A 21,394-nucleotide genomic window follows, 5' to 3' on the forward strand; every position below is an offset into this window, starting at 1 on the left:
CGTCCGCTCGGTCGCGGGCTACCTTCAGAACGCGTTTGTGGAGTCTTATTGGAGACACCAGCAAACGAGAAGAGTGGCATACGCCTCCACCTGTCTCTTGTTCTCTTTATCTCTACAAACAAGGCACAAACATTATACGCCGCTCGATTGCATAAGAGCCCCTGCCTCCTTCAAGCAACGCTCCGGAAATACCCACCCACCATGGCTCCCACAGACGAGAGTACCCAAACAACCGATGGCATAGCCAACCAGACTGAGCCTCGCGCCGGACTTCTGGACGAGTCTACCGCAAGGGAAGAGAAATGGAGTGTAGAAAGCGGTATGTTATGAGAGACGGAGGCACATCCGTACGCGACACCTCTTATCGTTTTGCCTTACGCACCTTCGAATTCATGCTAACCCTGCCCCAGTTGTATCTCAGCTTCCCTACCGATATGCCGAAGGGACCAATTCCCCCATCCCCTTCTTCCACCTGCTCGAACGTCTCAAGACTACCCCACGAGCGGGCTGGAAACGCTTCGGCGTGCCAAACTGCGAGTCGATCTCGGACCACATGTACCGGATGAGCATTCTCACCATGATGGCACCCGCCTCCATCTCCTCCAAGCTTGATATCCTCAAATGTTGCCGTATGGCTCTCATACATGACATGGCGGAGTCGCTAGTGGGAGACATCACACCGGTGGATCCAGTGAGTAAGGAAGAGAAGAGTAGGAGGGAATCAGAGACCATGGACTACATATGCGGCAACCTGCTTGGTAAATTCAACGGAGGTCTGAACGGACGCGAGCTTCGGGCAATATGGCAGGAGTATGAGGACAGTGAGACCTTGGAGAGTAAGTTCGTGCATGATATTGATAAGGTGGAGTTGCTGGTACAGATGCTGGAGTACGAGCGGACGCACGGTAAAGATCTGGGAGAGTTCACGTGGGTGGCAACGAAGATCCAGTCTGCTGAAGTGAAGGCGTGGGCAGACGTAATATTCTGGGAACGGGTTCAGCTGTGGAAGAGCCGTGGCATTGAGAATCCGCATTGGAATGGCGTGGAACCGCCCATGTCGAAACCGCCTTCTCTGTAGATATCAGCGATTTCGACGTTTCAGGCCTGGAGTTTGGCCAGTAGGCATGTATCTGGCGAATCATGGCAAGGCGATCACGCATTCGGTTCCGATTACAAGCGCACTGAATCCTTCATCGTCATGCTCAAATGACCTCTATAGACAATGCAGCTGAAATTAACGCAGAGACTTCTCGAACTGGAGACAGTACTTTGCGCTTATAGAGTATGAAAATGCATATCCGTTGTTAGCAGAAGATGAGAAGCTTTACCCTAAAGTACAATGGCCTGAAATGGATCTGCAGTTTCGCCCACCGAGTACGTGTGTCCATTATCTACTTTCTTGGGTTCCTCTCAACCTTGGTCCGCGCGCACAACTCATACCAACCCTCTGCCCATGCCGTGCGTGCCCGGTCCGGGGTCATGCCTCAAGACACCAAATTTAGACTTACAACATGTCGCCCACAGCGCCATGCAAAGACTGATCCAAAAGATTTGCGAAGACAGAACGCGTGAAATATATGGATATCGAAGCCATATGTTCCGATCACAGGAAGCTTGGCATTGCTGTGATTGTCGTTCGAGTGACACATCTAGCACGTGGAGGAACTGCCCTTCGAGTTCATGAGAAGGGCAACGATGAGACCGTACAGACCTAGTGCCCAAAGGTTAGCACATTGGATTGAAGATTGAGGGAGGCGGGGAGGCCACCTACCCAAGACTTCAGCGAAGATGAGAATGAGAATCATTCCGACGAACAGCCTGGGTTGTTGCGCAGTACCACGGACACCAGCATCACCAACGATTCCAATGGCAAAGCCTGCAGCCATACCCGCAAGACCGACGGAGAGCCCAGCACCTAATTGGATGAAGTTGGTGAACAGTGACGACGTCTGCGAAAGATCGTTCGAGATCAACACGGAGACGACCAAGCCGTAGATACCGATGATACCAGCCATGACAACGGGAATGATGTCTAAACGGAATATATTAGCGCGAGTCTTCCGGATCAAGGCTGCGATGGACCGTACTCTTGACAATAAGATCGGGACGCAGGACACCCATGGCCGAGACACCCACACCAGCTTTGGCAGTGCCATAGGCAGCGCCAAAGCAGGTGAAAACGATGGCGGATGTGCAGCCCATAGCGCCGAAGAACGGCTATTGATTCAGTTAGTATGCGAGAGGCAAGGCAACACGAAGGGGCCATACGGCGTAAACGGGGCTGTTGAGTATATGTTAGCAAATCGATCCCTTTTGATGGCTATAGACTAGAAGAAAGGCCTTGCTCAACAAGGGCGCCGCAGCACGCCAGCACTTCCCATAACCATGCTGCAGCTGCCTCCGCCCCCGATGGTGCAAGCTTCCATCGCACTCACCAGAGCTCGGTGACGGCCATTGTGACTGTCTGGTGTGTTTCTTGTCGGTCGTCGACGGGGTTGTTGCTGAGCGATGAGGACACGCAGTCGGAGGGATAGGAGATGGAGTACGTTGAAAGCGGGTGGCTGTTGAAGGTCAGCGGTGACGGAAGGACGTTCAGACTGGAGGTGGTTGCTTCCTTGGCGTGCACGGCCTTGGCGAGCGGCCGCCGAATGCCAAGACATGGATTGTGCAGAATATCACAAAAAAAGTCTCAAAGGCGCGAATAACCAAACCCGCACCACCACAACACCTTGAATCTAATATCGGGCGAGCGTACGCAGTGTAAGTATACTCCCAATCTGTCTCCCGTGCGTTCCGGATTGTTCTGGGATAAGGCGCGGTGGAGATTAAGCCGAACCTTCTTCACGCCTTCCTCCCACAAGGAACTGACCGTGTCGCGCAGGAACCCTTACGGGCGAGCCGAGCAGTGAACCCATATCAGTAGAATCCTATACCGCAATGTCTAACGAGTCGGCTGCGTGGCCGGTTGCGGACCAGGCCCTGTGCGTAACCCATCCGTCTTCCTCCAATGTCAGGACGCATACTGACTTCCAACAGTACCCAGGAGATCTTGGATCTTGTCCAGCAAGCGACCCGTACGTCCTACCTTCCATGCCAGTGTGAACTGCCAGCAGCTAACGACTTCGAGACTACAAACAAATCAAGAAAGGTGCCAACGAGGCTACGAAGACCCTGAACCGTGGTATCGCGGAGATCGTCATCCTGGCAGCGGATACCTCACCTCTGGCCATCCTCCTTCATCTACCGCTTCTTTCCGAGGACAAGAACGTGCCGTACGTCTATGTTCCCTCAAAGATGGCGCTTGGTCGTGCCTGTGGCGTTGCTCGCCCGGTGATTGCAGCAAGCATTACGACGAACGAGGCATCCGCTCTGGTCAACCAGATCAACGCTCTGAAGGACAAGGTAGAGAGGCTGCAGATCTAAGGATCAAACGTATATGGTTCCCTTTTGTTTGATGTTAAAGATGTAATCATGGTCCCTACCGGACTTGCATGGACATATGGGACGCGGGTAAACTGTGACTACAGTCAAATACGAGGCAATCAATATGACCACATCTATACGCGCTATCTAGTGGCCTTCAGTTAATCTCGTATTGATGATCCACCATGATATTAGGACGCCGAACAGTTCTCCCGCCCAGTATACAAGTAGCGACGAAAGCCTCGCACGGTGCTGTTGCCATGCTGTTCCGATAGAGCTGAAGAAGGCGAAACTGAATAAAGCCGTCTCAGAGAACACAATCTCTAAATAGGCCTTACTCGCGGGCCTTGCACGCACATTTTTGTAAAACTGGCGCATGCCAAGGCCCATAGCAATCACATTCGTGCAGCCAGCAGCAACACTTGCGCTGTTGAACCGGAGAAGTGAATGGAAGTACCATGAAGATGCCAAGGACGGAACAACTATACTCCGGTGCTCCGCTCTGACTCGTGCAACCCAGATCGCCTCATCACATTCCAACCTTTCAGATCGCCATCACTCCCATCTCGAACCCCTCCTTTCCCTTCAAAAGCCAGCCATGTTTACTCCCACATTAGGGAGAGCTCTGCGCTCTTCCAACGCCATCTCCACACCGCCGGTATGCACATTTGGTCGCGTTGCCGCCTCTCAGCAAGCCCGTCCCATACCGCTGGCCCATCAACGGCGCCTCTCCTCCTCCAGCTCGAAACCTGTCGTACTCCCTCATGGTCCCGCGGATCCGAATTCCACAAAAGGCACGGCCAACCCCAGATCCAAGTCCAAGCAGCAAAGCTTGGAAACCGGAACTACTAAGGTCCCGCAAGAGAGGACCTCGGTCGCCGCTGGAAAGAAGGAAGCCCCCGCGTCTCCCAGACTGAACGTGCCTTCTGTTGATAGCACTCAACATCGAACTCTGCGTGGTGAGTAACTTGTTGATAAACTCGTACGAACAATGGGCAGCAATCTCTGTTCATGAAAGGCGTGCCGTCATGCGCCACTTGACGTGCTCTTCTAAACTCAGCGACTTACGAGGAGTAGATCTCACGATTTCGCACTTTTTCTCCCCATATGGCCCGATCCCTGCGCATCCGCAGATGATCAAAAGCAAAGATGGGCTTTACACTGCGGATTGGATCCCGCGTCAAACCACCCAAGAAGCTTTCGAGGCGATGCTCAGCCCTGGCGATCAGAACGTCCACCATCTCGACCGCTCCCTCCAGCCCCTCGACGAGTTTGTGGCGCAACTACCACACTTCCATCCGCCACCCGCCCCTCGTCCTTTAAGTCAAGGCAGCGCAGTCGATGCCTCGCCGAGAAGCGAGTATAGCGCATTTCCTTTCAGGCCATCACCCAAGCGCTCGTTCGGTGCTAAGATTGTTGTGACCGAGTCGAGGGATGCCTCGGGAAACCGCACGTTTACCGCTCAGATAAAGCCGATGGAAGAGATGAGTGCTTATGGTGAAGAAGGTGGATCAACAAACGAGGGAGGAATTCGGCACACCTTTCTTGAGCGTGTGAAGCAGCGGCGCGACGGGCAGACGAAGCCGGACATGCTAGCAATAAGTGTGAAAAGGCAGAGAAAGCTGAAGATGAAGAAGCACAAGTACAAGAAGTTGATGAAGAGGACGAGATTGCTGCGAAGGAAGTTGGACAGGCTATGATTGGTGTTCCGAAACAAGCTGCAACGCCCTCCCGGGTCCGACTTCGACGGAGGTGACGGCGCTTGCAGATGGTGAGATTATTTTGAGCTCCATTGATCTCCTGTGCATTGGATGGGCTAACGAGCTTCGCATCCTTGGCCATCCACAATCCTGCATATACTTGTTCTTGAGTACTGCCTCTTCAAGGCTTCTTCTGGTACAGCATAATCCACACCCCTTCTAGGCTTTACATACCATTTCCCTCTATCCCGTTCCATCCAACATGTGGCTGTCTGCATGGCTTCGATGCCTCTCGTTTGTCGCTTCATCTTTCTGTTTGCAGTGCGCATTGCGGATAGTGTGGAGACAATTGGACGGCGCAGGTTTCCTCGAGCATGATGTTTAGTGTCCGCGAATTTCCCCGTTGTAGTAGCCAAAGGCCAGAGGCACGGAGCGCGGAACGCATAACCGTCTGGTACAAGAGTCATGGCGGCTGCTGGTGGAGTGTGGCGACCTGAAACGGGAGTGCGACCTCACCCGTCGCAGCAGCCAACTTCTCCCATCTCCAACAACAACATCTGGATCTCGCTTCTTCGGCAAAGGAATCATAACCTCTCGTCTTAAGGCTTACCGAAGGTGCAGTTCGCGCATCACACGTCCCACCAGGCTCGAATCCGCATGATGCCATGGCGACACTGCCGCCCGTACCAAATTTTGCCCGTTTCCAGACGGCCCAAGGAAGAAGATCGCACGTCTCGGGTTGCCCACCGAACAGCACTCGAGACGAGCAATTGCTCCGTCTTCCTATCCCTGCCATGACTGCTCTTGCGCTATGGAGCGCGAGTGCGTTCGCCAAGTGCATCGGAGGCTATATAAGAGCTGGGCCTGGAGCCAGCATCGACTCCTCAGCAACTCGACTCAAATCGCGGTAGCACGACAACCAGTCTTTCTTTTCATCCTTTCTGTCCTTCTCGCCATCTCCATTCTTTCCCGCCGGCTGGGCCATTTTGAACATTTGAGCTAGTCTCTCTTTAACGCACATTTTTGCCATCTCAAACAACAAACTATTTCGGTGTACATATTCGCCCCTCTTCAACATGATTTCCAAGACAATTCTTCTTGCTGCTCTCATTGCCTATGCCGAGGCGCGCTTCGGTCAAGAGCAGGAGACCCAGGCCCAAATCGCGGGGGTAAAGGGTGGTGCTCCCGGCGCTGCTGCCACCATCGCTGGTGCTTCTATCAGCGATCTTCTCGGAGCTGCAAATGCTTGCCAGAAGGTACGTTTTTCTGGAAGCTTATTACATCGACGTAACCGTGTGCTAATCCCAAATAGCTCATCACCGCCGACAAGATCGTTGCCGACCTTGGTGGAGGGCAAGATGCCATCGATGCCGCCATTGCCCATGTTGCGGCGGAGAAGAACACCAACCCCGACGCCAACGGCAATGCACAGAAGGTTTGTGCTGATCCGGCACTTCCTGCTACGGAGGCTCTCCGTGGTATCACGCCGCTCATCGACCCTGCCGTCGACATCAATGGCGAGGTCAACGCGTTGAGTGCCCAGACTCGTCAGCAGCCGCTCGACGCCACTGGCAAGAGCGTTTTCGACTTGATTGTCGATGCCGGTCTGGGTGACTTTGTCGTTCCCGAGGGCGGTGCTGGCGGAGCTGCTGGTGGAAACGCTGGTGGTAACAACGGCAACAATAACAACAATAACAACGCCGGAAACAACGCTGGAAATAACAACAACGGCAACAATAACAACAACGCCGGGAACAATGCTGGTAATAACGGCAATGCTAACAACGGCGATAACGCTGACGAAGATGCCGCCGCAGACGATGATCGTATGTATCCCCCGTGGTATTGCTGATTTTCCTCAAACTAACCATTCAACAGTTGAGTGCGATGACGGTGCTGCTGGTGGTGACAATGGCAATGCCAACAACGGCAATGCTGGCAATAACAAGAACAATAATAACAACAACGCTGGAAACAACGCTGGAAACAACAACGCTGGAAACAACAACGCTGGTAACAACGCTGGCAACAACGCTGGCAACAATGCTGGCAACAACGCTGGCAACAATGCTGGCAACAACGCTGGCAACAATGCTGGCAACAACGGTGGTGCCGCTGCCGGTGGAGCAGACTTCGGTCTCTGCACGCCCACCATCATCTTCGAAGGCGGACAGAACGGCCGCCCGGCCGACGAATTCACCTTCCAGATCGCGGACCCCGTCGCGCGCGGCGGCCAAGGCGAGGCTCTCAACCCGGCCATCATCACCAACGCTCTCTGCAACCAGCTCATCAACGTGTGCGAGGCCAACGACGCGGCGGTGCAGGCTTGCCGGGCTGCTGAGAAGCAAGCCCTCGCCCTGGGTACGAGGGACAAGGCGGTTGCCGACACGTTCAACGCGGCCATTGGGTTCGCCGGTGCGGTCACAAACCCCAGCGGTGGACCGGCGGAGCCTCCTACTGCTGCCAGGAAGATGAGGAGGGGTCTGCGCTTCCGCGCGTAGATGCTCCTCGGGAGTGAGCGATTTTGGTGGAAGTTTGACTGGAGGGGCCAGATGAGGGAGAGGGAGTTTCAGGCCGTGAACTTACCTGAAGCGATATACATTTTTGGCTGAATTTTGCCGTTTCAAGGGGCGCAATTGGGAGGGGGGGAATGGGAATGTAAGAGTATTTGCGCGGCTTGGGGTACAACCATTTACATACAATGAGAAATATCATGACCGGGTTCTCTTGCCCTTTGGTTCTTTATATTCGCCTCGTCTTGCGCAGTGTTGTTCTGTGGAGTGGCTCTTTGATTAGGTGAACATGAATCCTGCAAAAGGGTATTCAGAGTGTCGCCAGTTGAATAGCCTTGAGGCCTGCCCTGGGGACTTCGGCGGCAAACTATAGTGTAAAAAACCTAGCACCAAGGGGGAAGAAGAAGTGCATGGACATATCATCAGATCAGTCGCTTTGAACTAAGCATGGCGAAATTGCGTCTTGATAATTTTCCTTTGGCCTGATAAATAAATACAAGCGTATACTGGGCAGAAGAACCTCGTGGGTTTTTTTCGAGCCTTTGCATTTCAACAACTCTACAAATAGTTATGTTATTTGCTACCATAGTACATATCTCACCGAGTCCCCCATGACCAAGCTCCAATCAATTAGAAAAGCCGAAAACTACGTCCATCTTTCTTGTATAATAATAATCAACGCTGCAAACCATAGGTGGGAGTTATTCACCTCATTCCCACGGTCACCCCCTCCATGGCTTGAAAAGATGCGAAGTTGCCGGGTAGGCGTAGCTATAGCTAAGCTCCACCAATCCCCTTCCCCACACGTACCTCTCCCCATCCAATACTGCCGGGTGACGTTACCCACCCCACCTTGTGGTCTTCCAGCCCTCCCGTCCCCTCCCGCATGGGACCACGACCCCACCTCCTCGACGGAAGACTACCACCGAGCTTCTCCCCTAGTGTTAAAAGATTAGAGCGAGGTGTCCAACTCCCGATATACCTACTAGCTATGCTTCCGCGCCTAGTGCTGCCTCGGCGTGGGAATTGTTCCAGTCGTGCGGCTTGGTTGAAGAGTTATTGACGGATTAATTGCGCTGTGCTGCGGCTGTGGTTGCTTCTTGTTATACATACATATCTATCACCATACGAGTCTACAGTACCCCTAACCACCCGCGGGACTCCTCCACTACCGACCTATCTCCAAGATAGAGCAGGAAAGATGTCCGGTAAGCTGCCCAACACACAACAACCCCAACAGCCAATACCCAATCCCAACATACTAACACAACACCCGCAGCAAAGCACTTCCTCAACGACCCCACGCACCTCGTCCACACCGCTCTCCTCTCCCTCCCCCATCTCAACCCCTCGGTAGCCTGCGACCTCGCCAACAAAACAATCTACCTCCGCCCCTCTTCCTCGTCCCCAAATGCTCAACCCCGCAACCCCCAAGTCTCCCTCGTCTCCGGCGGCGGTTCGGGTCACGAACCCTCCTTCGCATCCTTCGTTGGGCCCGGCCTCCTCTCCGCCTCCGTAGCCGGCACCATCTTCGCCTCGCCCAGCGCCGAGCAGATTCGACGATGTATCCTGCACCGCGTAGAGCGCGACCGGGGAGTCCTGGTCATCGTGATGAACTACACGGGCGACGTGTTGAATTTCGGTATGGCGGTGGAGAAGGCGCGGGCCTCGGGCGTGGACATCGACATGGTGGTTGTGGGCGACGATGTGGGCGTGGGACGGGCCAAGGGTGGGAAGGTCGGGAGGAGGGGGATCGCGGGGACCGTGTTGGTGCAGAAGATTGCGGGCGCGGCGGCGGCGGCGGGGTAAGTGGTTGCATTTCTTTTTTTATGTGTTGTATGTATGGGTCTGGGACTAACTGGCCGCGTGACAGTGCGTCGTTGAAGGAGGTGGCGGCTACGGCGAGGCTGGCGGCGGAGAATACCGTGTCCATTGGTGCCTCCCTATCGCACGTACATGTGCCTGGCCGCGTAGTCGCTGATGGAGGCGAGGATGAGCTCAGAGAGGGCGAGGTCGAAGTCGGCATGGGAATCCACAATGAACCCGGCTCCGAGCGCAAGACGGCCGAACTGCCGGAGCTGGTGAAAACCATGCTGGCTCACTGTCTGGACCCCTCTGACAAGGACCGCAACTTCCTAACCATTTCGTCCGAAGATGAAGTCGTCCTGCTTGTGAACAATCTGGGCGGTGTGAGTGCTTTGGAGCTGGGTGGCATTACGAACGAAGTCATTGAGCAGCTCGACAAGGACTGGAATATCAGGCCAGTGCGCATCCTCGCTGGGACATACATGACCAGCCTGAACGGACTGGGGTTCAGCATCAGTCTGCTGAAGCTCAAGGATACTGGGTTAGGAGCTGATCGTTCCATGTTGGAGCTACTCGATGCGCCTGCCGAAGCCACTGGATGGACTGCTGCGATCAAAAAGGAAACATGGGAGCAGCGACGCGCCTCCTCCGCGCCCGAGGAGCAGGTTGATGAGGAGGAATCCCGACCCAGTAACCTGAAATGTGAGTTCTCCACGATGCCATACCTTTTAAAGTCATCTGACCTGTGTTAGTGGATTACGCCCTCGCGAAGTCGGCTCTCACCACTGCGCTGGAGAGACTCATCAAGGCAGAACCGGACATCACAAACTATGACACCATAGTTGGCGATGGCGACTGCGGAATCGGATTGAGACGGGGCGCTGAAGGTTAGTGTCGCTCAGGGTAATTGATGAACCATCTGCTGATGGCCACAGCGACCCTTAGGATGCTCGAGAAGTCGAGACCCACAGATGACGCACTCGCTTTCCTGCAAAGGATCATTCAAGTGGTTGAAGTGGCCATGGATGGCACGTCTGGTGCTATTTATGCTATTTTCCTGAACGCTCTGGCACATGGCCTACGCCAGCAGTCGCCACCGTCGCCCGAGCCTGTCAACCCGCAAATCTGGGCCAAGGCTTTGCAATCTTCCCTCCAGTCCTTGGGCAAGTACACTCCAGCCCAACCGGGAGATCGAACATTGATGGATGCACTCCACCCGTTTGTGTACACTCTAGCAGAGACAGGAAGTATTGGCTCGGCGGCAAACGCGGCAGACGAAGGAGCAAAAGGTACACGTGGGATGAAGGCCAGCCTGGGAAGAACAGTATACGTAGGAGGTGAAGGATGGCAAGGAGTTCCAGATCCGGGCGCCCATGGCTTGGCTGAGTTATTGTTGGGTTTGAATGACGGACTGAAGAAGTGAGGAAGATGTTGTATTGAGACCCCTGGGCTGAAAGCCGGCCCGTGCATTTTGAACTCTTGAACTCCATTCCTGTTTAACCCATATGGTGACCCATCGTGACATTGACGGCCTATTAACTTAGAAGGACCAGAATGACGGAATCTCCACGGAGGAACCTATCGAAGTTAGCAAACAATCCACAACAAACGATACATTCACACGCACAGCTTGCTAATAAACCGATCCTTGTTCACTTTCCGGCCCAACTGACCATTCGAAGTCCGCGGGGTCTCCGTCCACATCTCCTTCGCGTTCTCGAGCACCATGTTGCAGTGCCTGTCGAATGCCTTGACGCGCGCCAGCAGTTTACGGTTGTTGCGACATGAGATGAGGACCTGGGTGCGGTTGCGCACGGCCGTCTGGAGGATGGAGAGGGGTCCGGTCGTCAACTCGTGCTCTTCGACCTGGGCGACTTGGTATTCGCTGGAGGAAATGTGTTAGAAGTTTCGCCGATGGATAGGGAGGGGAGATGGGGCGAGCGTACGTCAATTCGCTGCGGGGCTTCGCGAGCAGTTCTCTGTGTTTTGTCAGTTGTTTGGATGAAGAAGGTGGGGGCCATGAGGCTTACTGGAGCTTCGGGTCCGTCGACATCTTTGCGGTGGTTTCGGTTGCGAATGTGCTGGTATGGTCCTAATCGGATTGTAGGTATTGCGAGTGAGGGAGATGCTGTTGGTGGTGAGTGGGTGCCTGGCGGTATGCGAGGTTCCAAAGGGAAGGGAAAACTGTCCGGTGGCACCGTCGGGGTGGAGTGATGCGTGTATTACCTTAGAATGACAATGCAAGCAGCGGTACAGTTGACGGCTTGGGAGGTTTTGGCCGTAGATCGGTCTCACGTCGTTGAGGAAGTTGCAAGGTGAAGTTTAAGGCTGGAGCCCGAGCGGAATAAGCCGCTAGCGTCGATCTGATTAGATCAGATAACCCAAGCCAATTGTCGCGTGCATGGCGTCACGCGTTTGCTTAGTCACCACTGATCCGCGGCTAGCTTCACCTTTCGTGTAGGGTGCACACAGCGCTCTTACTCTTCTTCACACCTCCACACCCAATCTTCCTAACGCAATTTCCGCCTGGATCGGACTTCATTCAAGAATACGACATTTCGGGGCAGTCTTCACTTATTTCCACTGCCCAATCTCCTACAATCGACGAGCAGGCCCAAATCCCGCTCCACCTTCGATTGTGGGACGCGTCTGCAATATGATCGCGAGCCAGCCACCAACCGTGCAACCAGTCACCTTCTGATTGCCAACTCTCAGACTACGAACTCTTCCGTACCACGTCCCACCTCATACAACTTGATCTTCGAGCGTAAATGGCTTCACCTTTTGTTATGCGGGAGCCGGAGGACATGCAGCGTGTGCCCCCCCTTCCCTCCACCGGTGATGGAGATATCAACAGCACGGAGAGCATACCACGGCGGTTCATGGGAGGTAAGCACACTCGAGTAAACGAATCCTTCATATTCTCACGCCAGTCACGTACAGTCAAGGTCCTCTACACATTCGATGATCAGAACCGGGCAAACTGTCTGGCTCGCTTGCCAAACCCGATGAGCATTCCCACAGTCACGGTCGACGACGGCACCGAGGTGGGAGTCATACAACTCAAGGCGTGTATTCAGGCTATCGTTGCCGCTAGGTATGGAATCGTCGATTCATGGTCAATGCTCTCGTACTCATTCCACCTGCAGTCCCGAACTCGTTGCTAAGCTCGGCCATGATTACACCGTCTACGCGTACGATTATTCAGAATACGAAACCCCGCTCGTCGGCCAAGGAATGCTTTCATGGATCCTCGCCTCCGCCTCCGCCACCCCGAATGCACCAGCCGAAGTATCCGAGACCATGGTCACCGGCCGTGTTTGCCGGAACGTATTGGGCCTCTTTTCCAATGGGATCAAGGAGACATTGGAGGTGAAGCTGAAGCTTGTTCCGGTACCGACGTGCTTGCAGAGAGAATATGTGGAGAACATGGAGAGATATCACAGCCTGAGTCGAGTGATGCCGGCAGGCACAGATTACAAGGCATGGGCAGAATTCCTGAAGACGAACCCTGCTATTGCACAGCTGGCACAGCAGCAACCCCAACAGGCCATACACCGTCCCGCCATGGCTCATGCGGATGCTTCGGCGCCTATGTCGAACCGTTCCATGCATCAGATGGAGCACTCTCCTCCCGCCCAGGCGCAGCTGGCCTATGGGAACTACGCAACGAGACCGGCCAGCCCCGCATTATCTACGATCTCATTTAGCCACTACCAACCAGAGCGTCGGCCCATGTCGCAGGCTTCTCATCGCAGCGAGACTGCTCCCTCGACCCAGCATTTGGCCCCGCAACAGACGCCTGCCCCGGAGCAACAGGAGGAATGTCCGCCGAAGAAGAGGGCACGCGTGACCAGAGCTACCAGGCCGAGGAAAACGCCACTGGGTGTCAGCAATGACTCACTGAGGGTCACCGCCGCCACCGCTGCTTCAGTCCGGCTACATAGGCCGACAGCTACGAACCCGGCGTGTGGCAGAGCCGCCATGGACCAAGTGCCACGCGCACCCACACCTCGTCCTGGCGATATAGCTTCAAACCGGCCACGCAGTCTCACAGGTGGCGCAAATCCGAGTCTCCTTAGGCACGGGTCGATCGATGAAGGACGTCCGTTCCAATCCGCTTATGACTCTGCTATGTTTTCAGACCAAGCAGCTGATTCAGCTGACGATGAGAGAGGCAATAGTGCCGGAGAGACCCCTATGGATATACCGTCTTCACCTCCCATCATGCCCGAGAGGATGGCATCTTCCGTGCCCTCCAGTCCAGGACTACCTGCGTTACCGTATCCAGGGGATTCCGGCTTTGTGAGCGATATGCCACTGGGAAAGGACGAAGACTCAGAGAAGGACAAGAACAAACATTGGGAAGGCAGCGATCTACCCACGATTGCAGACACAAGGACACGACGTAAGCCGCTGGATCGGTCCCATTATCCTTGGACCCAAGTCACTCCTGGTCCTGTGGAGTTGTTGCCTAAATCCTACATCCCAAAGCCGAAAGCATACCCCCGATCACGTCAATCTGCCGAGAAGCTGGAGAAGGTCCAAGCGGATGCAACCCAGGTGGGTTCACAACAGGCGCCGGAGCAATCGAAGACGCCGGAGGACTCAGGGCTCTCACATACCCCTGAAGGTGATCCTCCCTTCCAGCATCGGAACTCGTCGGCGCCGGAGACCCAAGTCCAGTATCAGCCACAGCCGTCCACTCAACTCGCCGTTGCGCCTTCAGTAGAGGTTCGGAATCAACCAAAAATGCAAGACCCGCAGGGTGACGCTCGTCTGCAACATGTCAATACAGCACATCCTGGAGCCAATCCCGATACAGTTCCCGGCGACAGAGTCAATGAGCCTTCCGTACCACCATCTCGAGCTGGTACACCGACTCTTCCGGCCAAAGGCGCAAGATCTACAAAACCAAGGGGACTTCCAAGATCGCAAACATGGTCTGCAGAACCAATGTCCGACGCAGGGTTTCCAGAAGGCAATCCGGCACAACCTAGGAGCGGATCCGGTGCAAAACGGCGAAAGCTGATTGCGGAACAGCTACAAGAATCTTTGGCCAAAGGTATAATGCCAGCATACTGTAATCATTGTGGCGAGATTGAGACGCCTACGTGGAGGAAGGCGTACACCCGGGTAGAAGTCGGTCTGCCTACGGGTATCCAATTGTCGTCGGACGGCAACGGTATCGTTGGGGTCGAGGTTATGTCCATGGAGGAGAACGACGGAATACCGAGATATCGAGTATTCAAGAACGCACTGGACAAGGTTGAGAAGGAAGGGGGATCGTACCAGCAGCTCAACCTGTGCAATCCATGCGGTCTTTATCTCAATAAGAAGAACGAAATGCGACCGAGGGAACTCTGGGCAAAGAAGCCGGCCGGTGGGGAGAAGCCGAAACGGAAGAAGTATCCGCGTAAAAAGAAGACCAAAGAAGCGGGTGATGACATCCGTTCTGATGCTGTGATTCCTCATTCGGAACCCTCATTCTCCGCTGGCAATGGAGAGTCACAATCTTTCGTCGACGGTGCGAGTGAGGACGCCCCGCGGCCGCCGACCTTGCAAACGTCAACTAGCGCACCAGTTCGCTCTGAGTCTAGAACCACTGAGCGGGCTGAACCGACAGCGTTGGCCGCTCTCCACCGCGCCATCCAATCCAGTCCCGGGGTGATGATTGGAAGCAAAACCTCCCCGATCAACGTTGAGGCGGACCTGACACCTAAATCGACGAGACGGTTGCTGTTTCCATCCCCTCGCAAGCCAGGCGAGTTCAAATCGCTTTCGGACCGCGGTCCATCAATCTCGCCGTTCTCCAAATCTCGCTCTGCTGGTTCTGAGCAACCGACGAGGAAATCCCCCAGGAGATCTCCCAGGAGGTCTCCCAGGTTTAGCGCTGTCGAGTTTGACAAGGAGAATTGTCCACCAACGGCAAGTCATGATGATGACGACCTGGCGCGTCTCTTCGGAGAGACACCCTCTACCAAAAGGACACCCTCCAAACGCGCCTTCACTGATGACCTGCTGAAGACTCCCACCCCCAAGTCGCGGAAGCGCGTGGCATTGGGAGAAGTCAATGTGGAACAACTACTGAAGACCCCAACTCGGAACCTGTTGACGCCTGGCCGCAATCCGGAGACGCCGTTGACGAATAGACTGAACGCCATGCTTTCCGATTTCCTTAGCTCACCCACCCAAGCCATCGACTTTTCATCCTTCTCACCTTTCACCATGACCCCTGGACAACTTGCAAGTCAGCTATCCAGCTTCAGTGGCCAGAACGACTTCTTGTCGAGCGATCTGCCCGTCCCCAGTAGTCCTGCTGGATGCATGGGATTTTCCATGTTTGAGGATTCGGCGAGCGGGAATATGGGATTATGGAGCGGTGCAAGCATATTCAACGGTAGTGATCCTCTTGCTGTGGAAGAGCACCAGAGTCCGCAGCAAGAGCAAGCTGCTGCGAAGGACAAGGACGGCAATGCGAAGGCCCCAGAAATCACGGTTGACTTTGATGCCGTGGTCGATGGTGTTAATGGAGGAGGGAATGCCAACGATGGAAAGGGCGAGGTGGAGAAGCAGATGAAGAAGGAGGAGAAGCCGGCGGCTGAGGGTCCACATTCTGCTGAGCAGCAGGGGGCAGAGACGGCATAAATGACGAGCTTTTGCTTGGAAGGAACGGATACACGGCTGATATGCTACCGTGTGGGAAACGGTGTTTTTTTTCTGGCATGAGGCATGATGAATGAATTTTGAGATTTTCAAAATGTGGTTCGGACCATGTTCGACTCGCGGCAGGAGGTATCATGACCTACCTGATCTGTACAATATTTGAGCTTCAGAAGACGAGTGCCATCAGATGCAAGACATGAATGATTTATCAAAGCGAATTTCTTTCACTTTTGACATGCTCGTAATGACTTTTCAATCGGGATACGTGGGAAGCTTGGATATTTAGCAAGCAGCAGCATCAGCAGAAGGAGCAGATTCGTAGATCTTGCGTTAAAATGGCTGTTGCAAAAGTGATTGATCCTTCAGCATAATGCGCTTTCTAAGTTTCGATCCACGCGGATACTGCTATAGTACACAAACGTTTTCCTTATTTTAGAGAAAAGCTGTAGAAAGATTCAGCTGCTCAAATTCGTCCCGAGGTCGGGGCTGACCTTTTGGAGGAAATCAATTGCATCGGTTTATCAGGCACATTTTTCTCAGTCAGAGGGATTGAACCTGCGAGACTTTGTTGCGGTAAACGAGGTGACAGCATCTATTGGACTGGACTGCGCTCGTTCAATGCAACGGAAGTTTCGGCGTGATTGAACTGTTCGAGGTGCTAAGGTGAACTGTTTGAGGCTGTAGTGAAATGGGGGGTTTTTTTTATTGCAAGCTTGCTTTAGATTCAGCTTTATATTAGTGGTATAGTAAGACTCATTCAAAAGAGTAGATGGCTAAGCTGATTGTAGTGCTGTATCCTTGGTATGATGCGTGTTCTTTACTAGAAGTTTGCTTTACATTCATCTTTATAATAGTGATATCGTAGACCGAATGGAGTTGATAGCTAACTGACTGCTGCACTGTCTTCTGGGCATAATGCGTGTTCTGTACTAGAAGCTTGCTTTGCATTCCTTCGGCTTTATATTAGTGGTATCGTAGACTCATTCAAGAAAGGTTGGTAGTTAAACTAATGCAGTACTGTATCCTGGGTATATAGCCCCTCTAACGCCATTCCTCCTCTCCTCCAAGGTGGAGGGAAAAGCCCTTGTGCAAAACTCCATGCCCAAACATATCATTCGTACCCGAGCGAAAGGACCTCCTCTCAATTCTCCCCGTACCCAAAGAACGCATCGTCAAACTCGGTAGTCTCTGGATTCGGCTCATAATCCAGATTGAACAGATCATCCAAATTATCCGTTTCCATGACCACGTCACCATCATTCGTACTCCGCGACTGCTCTTGCTGATTCGCCGAAGCTGAGTCTTCGGGCTTCCCGCCAGTTTGTTGTTGTGGAGGCTGATTCGCCGGCTGGTTCGATGAGGAGAGTTCCGGTAAATCCGGCATAGAGAAACCCAGGTCTAGATTATTTGCGCTGTGTGCCTGGTCTGCGTTCCCAGCAACACTATTTGCAGTAGCAGCATCATCGCCGCTCTTTGCAAAGTCCTCCAGACCGCGTAAAAGGGAGCCACCGGAGTCGTCGGTGAGATTGAAACCGAGGTCTCCGCCTGAGGCACCGTTGTTGTTCGCATTGTCTGGCCCTGCTGCGGTGTCGCCCAGGCTATCGCCGAACATGGCGTCGAAGTCGAATTCGCTGTCTTGCGCTGTGCCGGGTGCTGGTGCGGTGTCGAAGACGGGGCCTGAGGGAGGGGCGGGGGACGTGGAGTTGGGCGGCAAAGCCTTCTGCTCTTGCTTTATAACTGATGGCTTACTCTCTGGCTGTGGTGTTTCAGTCTTTGAAGTGACGTTCTGTGCCTTGATAGTAGCAGGCGTCTGTTGTGCTTGCGCCGATGGCTGCTCAGACGACGTCGTCTTCATTGACGACGCTGCGGCGAGCCGCGCGCGATCCGCCTCTGCGCGCTCCCGCTTCTCGCGCTCTGCCCGCAGCAATGCGAGATCCCGCCTCAGAACCATTTGGGCTTGGTTGACCTCGAGCTGCAGGTCGTCGAGGGACTGGTGGAAACGCGAGATGGCAGCGGGAACGGCGCGGCGCAGGGCGATTCGCGTGCGGGAGGAGTGGCCACCGTTGGCTTGATCTTTGAGGAAGTGGCCGCTTTGAATCAACTGTAGAGGCGGTTAATTGGGTTCTGCGAGAGTTGTGCTTTGAGACGCGTTGCGTGGAGGAACATACCACGCCGTTTATCATAGCTTGGAGATTGTCGAGTGCGGCGGTGGAGGGAGATGATGCAGTAGGCAGCTGCGGTTGCTGCTGGTGCTGGACGGCTGCTGGAGCAGGTTGTGTAGTCGCCATGATTGAAGCGCTCTGTCTGGCGGTGTGTGAATATGTAGTAAACAATCGATGATTCAATGAAACGATGTACAGGTACCAAGCTGGGGCAAGCTGGGGCTGGGCGGACGCGAAGGGAGGGTGGAGAACTGAGGGGTTCACTGCCCAAGGCTAAATTTGCGAGGCGGGTGGGCAGCGACGGGTATATATTACGTGAGCGTCAAAAAGGTACTGTGTGTGAATAATTACAAGGTCAGCGAACTGTTGTTTCAAGTACAGAGTATTAAGAATCGATACACCGGTGTTGCCCACTCATTGAAACTCGGAATAGAATATAGATTGCACTTCTAGCTGTCGCTTCCAGTTAGCCTATATACACGCTTCTCTTGTAAGGATAGCGTCAATGCAGGCTTGGTGAAGAAGTAATGAAGAATTCAAATGGCAAGTGCTGAAAGGGAGGGTGAAGGTGAACAGTCATCTTCGTCGGTACCAATTCATCTTTACCGTCACCCTTCCGCTTGTCAGCCTTCCCAATTGGTTCTTCACGCCGTTTCTGGCCCGCCGCTAGTCTTCCCTAGCGCGGGCGGGCCCTCCAGGGCTAACTGCGACCACTCACCAAACCTCTTCTCCATCCTTCTCTCACCCCCACTGTGGAACCAAAGCCACCTGCCAGATCATCTCTCCATCGTTGTTCGGCGTCGGGTTCGCTTCTCATCCTCCTTGCGCTTCTTCTCCTTATTTCCTTTTCTCTTTCCTTCAGCGGTCGAGTCCTCCCCCGTCGTGCCAAGAGCCTGTTGAGTCTCCATTTCCTTTGCCGCCTCCAGCACTCCGCCTTTCGAGCTCCTCGTGCCTGAGCGATTGCGCCTACGCCGCAACTCCCGGTCTCTATCCACGACTTAGAATACCCCTTTCCACTTCTCGGGTCATCCATCATCCATCTTCGCCACATATATCGTCCGCTTCTGCCTGCCGTTTGTATCCCAAACACACAACGATACTCAATGGCCGACTCTCAGACCTCTTCGGCGGCCATGGCCCCTCCACCCGCCTCCAGCGGACCGCCTGGGTATGATAACAGCCAGGGCAATCAGCAACAGCATATGCCTCCCCCGCCGCTGGCCCCCGTCATCATACCCCAGAACACGAACCCTATCCCCACCGCCATCAGTTCCCCCATGTCCGGCGGGGTCATGTCTCCTACCAGCGGCGCCACTGGATATGCCCCGCGCAGAGCCGCTCCGGAACCGAACAAGAGGGCGTTGTATGTGGGAGGATTGGATCCACGCGTTACAGAGGATGTTCTGCGCCAAATTTTCGAGACTACTGGGCATGTGCAAAACGTGAAGATTATTCCGGACAAAAATGTCAGTGACTCCTCTTCGACAATGGGCAATTCCGTTGTCTCTTCTTCTGAATGCTGCATAAAGAATTGTTACTAATCTAGTGTCAGTTCCAGGCCAAGGGATATAATTATGGCTTCGTAGAGTACGATGACCCAGCGGCTGCTGAACGCGCCATGCAGACATTGAACGGCCGCCGAGTCCATCAATCGGTAGGGACTTACTGCCCCTGTATGGAAACGGGCCAGAATACTGACTGAGGCTAGGAAATTCGAGTGAACTGGGCCTATCAGTCCAACAACACGGCCAAGGAAGACACCTCGAGCCATTTCCATATCTTCGTGGGAGATTTGTCTAACGAAGTCAATGACGAAGTACTTCTTCAAGCTTTTAGCGCTTTCGGGCCTGTTTCCGAAGCGCGCGTCATGTGGGATATGAAGACTGGGCGGTCCCGTGGTTATGGATTCGTCGCCTTCCGTGAGCGCGCCGATGCCGAACGCGCTCTCAGCTCCATGGATGGCGAATGGCTTGGGTCTAGGGCCATCCGGTGCAACTGGGCCAACCAGAAGGGCCAACCATCCTTTTCCCAGCAGCAGGCCATGGCCTCCATGGGCATGACTCCCACCACTCCGTTCGGACATCATCATTTCCCCACTCAGGGCGTCCAGAGCTACGATATGGTTGTCCAGCAGACTCCACAGTGGCAGACCACCTGCTACGTAGGCAACTTGACCCCGTATACGTCGCAGGCCGATTTGGTCCCCCTGTTCCAGAACTTTGGCTATGTTACCGAGACACGGTTCCAGTCCGATCGTGGGTTTGCCTTCATCAAGATGGATACCCACGAGAATGCGGCCATGGCCATCTGCCAGCTCAACGGCTACAATGTCAATGGCCGGCCCCTCAAGTGCAGCGTAGGTTGAGTTTTTTGTCATCTCTCCTGGTTGAAGCTTACATGTTATCTAGTGGGGTAAGGATCGTCCCCCAACCGGTCAATTCGAAGGTTATTCGCCTGCCGGAGCTCCCAACTCTGCCTACCCCCAAACACCTAGCCAGTACTTCCCGCAATACGGCGGTCCAGGTGGCCCTATGTCACCCCAAGGTGAGCGGCACCGGAGGAAGCTTCGCTACAGGAGCAACCAGGCTAATGCGCGGCCAGGCCCGAGCCCCGGTGGTCAACCTTTCGGGCAGAACCAGGCTGGCTTTGGCGGGCCTGGACTGGCCCAACCCTACCAGCAGATGCCTGGTAGCGCTGGCGGGTATGGTCGCGGTGCTCAGCCCCAGCAGCAGTGGGGCCAGCCCAGCCAGGCCGCCTTCAACCAGAGTGGCTTTGGCGTCGGAGGTTATCAGGGTTAGCTTGTCTTCATCGTACTCGGTCAAGTCTTTCCTTGAGCGCTGTTTGTTTTCACGACATGCCTGGCTATTTACGTAGGCGCCCTTGGATACCACTGTTCTCCCATGCCACATTCTTTCTGATTCATGCCTAAATGGACATTCCCACACTTATTATGCAAGTTTCTCCCTCCCTCAAAAGTCTAAGCGGTTTGGTCAAAGGGGGTTCGGTAGGAATCTGGTTCGATTTGAGTGGGCTCCCATTTGTACGTTGTCATCAGTTTTCCGCCGAGACGGGCTTCTCTCCACATGTGCGGACAACTGTGGAACATGTTTCTTCCTTGCAAGTT

General features: G+C 54.1%; 11 protein-coding genes across 11 annotated transcripts; 8 read left to right on the plus strand and 3 right to left on the minus strand.

Annotated features, from left to right (window-relative positions):
- The first annotated feature begins 39 nt into the window (after positions 1-39).
- On the plus strand, positions 40-1,247 carry EI97DRAFT_430902 (uncharacterized protein). The gene is made up of 2 exons (XM_033797805.1): positions 40-319; positions 411-1,247. Exons 1-2 carry the CDS (start codon positions 202-204, stop codon positions 1,076-1,078), a joined length of 786 nt encoding a protein of 261 aa, XP_033656172.1. The 5' UTR covers positions 40-201; the 3' UTR covers positions 1,079-1,247.
- Positions 1,191-2,535, minus strand: EI97DRAFT_430905 (vacuolar ATP synthase 16 kDa proteolipid subunit). Its single transcript, XM_033797806.1, has 5 exons — positions 2,436-2,535; positions 2,269-2,281; positions 2,088-2,217; positions 1,772-2,032; positions 1,191-1,711 (listed from the first exon to the last, which is right to left on the minus strand). The coding sequence occupies exons 1-5, from the start codon at positions 2,453-2,455 to the stop codon at positions 1,650-1,652; spliced, it is 486 nt and encodes a 161-aa protein (XP_033656173.1). The 5' UTR covers positions 2,456-2,535; the 3' UTR covers positions 1,191-1,649.
- Positions 1,197-1,611, plus strand: EI97DRAFT_215556 (uncharacterized protein). The gene has a single exon (XM_033793815.1). It carries the CDS (start codon positions 1,315-1,317, stop codon positions 1,570-1,572), a length of 258 nt encoding a protein of 85 aa, XP_033656174.1. The 5' UTR covers positions 1,197-1,314; the 3' UTR covers positions 1,573-1,611.
- Positions 2,536-2,678: 143 nt separating the features above from the next.
- Positions 2,679-3,586, plus strand: EI97DRAFT_492359 (L30e-like protein). The gene is made up of 4 exons (XM_033802308.1): positions 2,679-2,760; positions 2,882-2,981; positions 3,037-3,074; positions 3,128-3,586. Exons 2-4 carry the CDS (start codon positions 2,938-2,940, stop codon positions 3,421-3,423), a joined length of 378 nt encoding a protein of 125 aa, XP_033656175.1. The 5' UTR covers positions 2,679-2,760; positions 2,882-2,937; the 3' UTR covers positions 3,424-3,586.
- Positions 3,587-4,021: 435 nt separating this feature from the next.
- Positions 4,022-5,123, plus strand: EI97DRAFT_456094 (uncharacterized protein; the record flags this gene model as incomplete). The annotated part of the gene is made up of 2 exons (XM_033800699.1): positions 4,022-4,382; positions 4,501-5,123. 2 exons carry the CDS (start codon positions 4,022-4,024, stop codon positions 5,121-5,123), a joined length of 984 nt encoding a protein of 327 aa, XP_033656176.1.
- Positions 5,124-6,199: 1,076 nt separating this feature from the next.
- Positions 6,200-7,624, plus strand: EI97DRAFT_456095 (uncharacterized protein; the record flags this gene model as incomplete). The annotated part of the gene is made up of 3 exons (XM_033800700.1): positions 6,200-6,379; positions 6,436-6,949; positions 7,002-7,624. The coding sequence occupies 3 exons, from the start codon at positions 6,200-6,202 to the stop codon at positions 7,622-7,624; spliced, it is 1,317 nt and encodes a 438-aa protein (XP_033656177.1).
- Positions 7,625-8,473: 849 nt separating this feature from the next.
- Positions 8,474-10,929, plus strand: EI97DRAFT_492361 (dihydroxyacetone kinase). Its single transcript, XM_033802309.1, has 5 exons — positions 8,474-8,844; positions 8,916-9,441; positions 9,510-10,144; positions 10,195-10,329; positions 10,378-10,929. The coding sequence occupies exons 1-5, from the start codon at positions 8,838-8,840 to the stop codon at positions 10,863-10,865; spliced, it is 1,791 nt and encodes a 596-aa protein (XP_033656178.1). The 5' UTR covers positions 8,474-8,837; the 3' UTR covers positions 10,866-10,929.
- Positions 10,922-11,584, minus strand: EI97DRAFT_215682 (small nuclear ribonucleoprotein-like protein sm d2). The gene is made up of 4 exons (XM_033793817.1): positions 11,473-11,584; positions 11,389-11,421; positions 11,070-11,327; positions 10,922-11,020 (listed from the first exon to the last, which is right to left on the minus strand). The coding sequence occupies exons 1-4, from the start codon at positions 11,493-11,495 to the stop codon at positions 10,978-10,980; spliced, it is 357 nt and encodes a 118-aa protein (XP_033656179.1). The 5' UTR covers positions 11,496-11,584; the 3' UTR covers positions 10,922-10,977.
- Positions 11,585-11,938: 354 nt separating this feature from the next.
- On the plus strand, positions 11,939-16,324 carry EI97DRAFT_465070 (uncharacterized protein). The gene is made up of 3 exons (XM_033801453.1): positions 11,939-12,331; positions 12,386-12,539; positions 12,592-16,324. Exons 1-3 carry the CDS (start codon positions 12,214-12,216, stop codon positions 16,088-16,090), a joined length of 3,771 nt encoding a protein of 1,256 aa, XP_033656180.1. The 5' UTR covers positions 11,939-12,213; the 3' UTR covers positions 16,091-16,324.
- A 682-nt stretch (positions 16,325-17,006) lies between these two features.
- On the minus strand, positions 17,007-18,505 carry EI97DRAFT_492364 (uncharacterized protein). The gene is made up of 2 exons (XM_033802310.1): positions 18,277-18,505; positions 17,007-18,209 (listed from the first exon to the last, which is right to left on the minus strand). The coding sequence occupies exons 1-2, from the start codon at positions 18,394-18,396 to the stop codon at positions 17,250-17,252; spliced, it is 1,080 nt and encodes a 359-aa protein (XP_033656181.1). The 5' UTR covers positions 18,397-18,505; the 3' UTR covers positions 17,007-17,249.
- An 868-nt stretch (positions 18,506-19,373) lies between these two features.
- On the plus strand, positions 19,374-21,068 carry EI97DRAFT_372456 (uncharacterized protein; the record flags this gene model as incomplete). The annotated part of the gene is made up of 4 exons (XM_033795351.1): positions 19,374-19,736; positions 19,817-19,924; positions 19,979-20,626; positions 20,679-21,068. 4 exons carry the CDS (start codon positions 19,374-19,376, stop codon positions 21,066-21,068), a joined length of 1,509 nt encoding a protein of 502 aa, XP_033656182.1.
- Between the last annotated feature and the right edge of the window lie 326 nt (positions 21,069-21,394).

The sequence above is a fragment of the Westerdykella ornata genome (genome assembly GCF_010094085.1).
Source record: "Westerdykella ornata strain CBS 379.55 unplaced genomic scaffold EI97scaffold_4, whole genome shotgun sequence".
Lineage (NCBI taxonomy): Eukaryota > Fungi > Ascomycota > Dothideomycetes > Pleosporales > Sporormiaceae > Westerdykella > Westerdykella ornata.

What these genes read in the sequence shown, in the direction of transcription:
- EI97DRAFT_465070 (XM_033801453.1), top strand. Translation starts at nt 12,214, where the DNA reads ATGGCTTCACCTTTTGTTATGCGGGAGCCGGAGGACATGCAGCGTGTG. An exon ending in ACCACGGCGGTTCATGGGAG is followed by an intron (nt 12,332 to 12,385) that starts GTAAGCACACTC and finishes AGTCACGTACAG; the next exon opens with TCAAGGTCCTCTACACATTC. An exon ending in CAGGCTATCGTTGCCGCTAG is followed by an intron (nt 12,540 to 12,591) that starts GTATGGAATCGT and finishes TTCCACCTGCAG; the next exon opens with TCCCGAACTCGTTGCTAAGC.
- EI97DRAFT_492364 (XM_033802310.1), bottom strand. Translation starts at nt 18,396, where the DNA reads ATGGCGACTACACAACCTGCTCCAGCAGCCGTCCAGCACCAGCAGCAA. An exon ending in AAGCTATGATAAACGGCGTG is followed by an intron (nt 18,210 to 18,276) that starts GTATGTTCCTCC and finishes CCGCCTCTACAG; the next exon opens with TTGATTCAAAGCGGCCACTT.
- EI97DRAFT_492361 (XM_033802309.1), top strand. An exon ending in GGCGCGGCGGCGGCGGCGGG is followed by an intron (nt 9,442 to 9,509) that starts GTAAGTGGTTGC and finishes GCCGCGTGACAG; the next exon opens with TGCGTCGTTGAAGGAGGTGG. An exon ending in CCGACCCAGTAACCTGAAAT is followed by an intron (nt 10,145 to 10,194) that starts GTGAGTTCTCCA and finishes GACCTGTGTTAG; the next exon opens with TGGATTACGCCCTCGCGAAG.
- EI97DRAFT_215556 (XM_033793815.1), top strand. Translation starts at nt 1,315, where the DNA reads ATGAGAAGCTTTACCCTAAAGTACAATGGCCTGAAATGGATCTGCAGT.
- EI97DRAFT_492359 (XM_033802308.1), top strand. Translation starts at nt 2,938, where the DNA reads ATGTCTAACGAGTCGGCTGCGTGGCCGGTTGCGGACCAGGCCCT. An exon ending in CCGGTTGCGGACCAGGCCCT is followed by an intron (nt 2,982 to 3,036) that starts GTGCGTAACCCA and finishes GACTTCCAACAG; the next exon opens with TACCCAGGAGATCTTGGATC. An exon ending in TCTTGTCCAGCAAGCGACCC is followed by an intron (nt 3,075 to 3,127) that starts GTACGTCCTACC and finishes AACGACTTCGAG; the next exon opens with ACTACAAACAAATCAAGAAA.
- EI97DRAFT_430905 (XM_033797806.1), bottom strand. Translation starts at nt 2,455, where the DNA reads ATGGCCGTCACCGAGCTCTG. An exon ending in TCCCGATCTTATTGTCAAGA is followed by an intron (nt 2,033 to 2,087) that starts GTACGGTCCATC and finishes TATTCCGTTTAG; the next exon opens with ACATCATTCCCGTTGTCATG. An exon ending in CATCTTCGCTGAAGTCTTGG is followed by an intron (nt 1,712 to 1,771) that starts GTAGGTGGCCTC and finishes TTTGGGCACTAG; the next exon opens with GTCTGTACGGTCTCATCGTT.
- EI97DRAFT_215682 (XM_033793817.1), bottom strand. Translation starts at nt 11,495, where the DNA reads ATGTCGACGGACCCGAAGCTCCA. An exon ending in TCGACGGACCCGAAGCTCCA is followed by an intron (nt 11,422 to 11,472) that starts GTAAGCCTCATG and finishes GACAAAACACAG; the next exon opens with AGAACTGCTCGCGAAGCCCC. An exon ending in GATCGGTTTATTAGCAAGCT is followed by an intron (nt 11,021 to 11,069) that starts GTGCGTGTGAAT and finishes TAACTTCGATAG; the next exon opens with GTTCCTCCGTGGAGATTCCG.
- EI97DRAFT_430902 (XM_033797805.1), top strand. Translation starts at nt 202, where the DNA reads ATGGCTCCCACAGACGAGAGTACCCAAACAACCGATGGCATAGCCAAC. An exon ending in GAAATGGAGTGTAGAAAGCG is followed by an intron (nt 320 to 410) that starts GTATGTTATGAG and finishes ACCCTGCCCCAG; the next exon opens with TTGTATCTCAGCTTCCCTAC.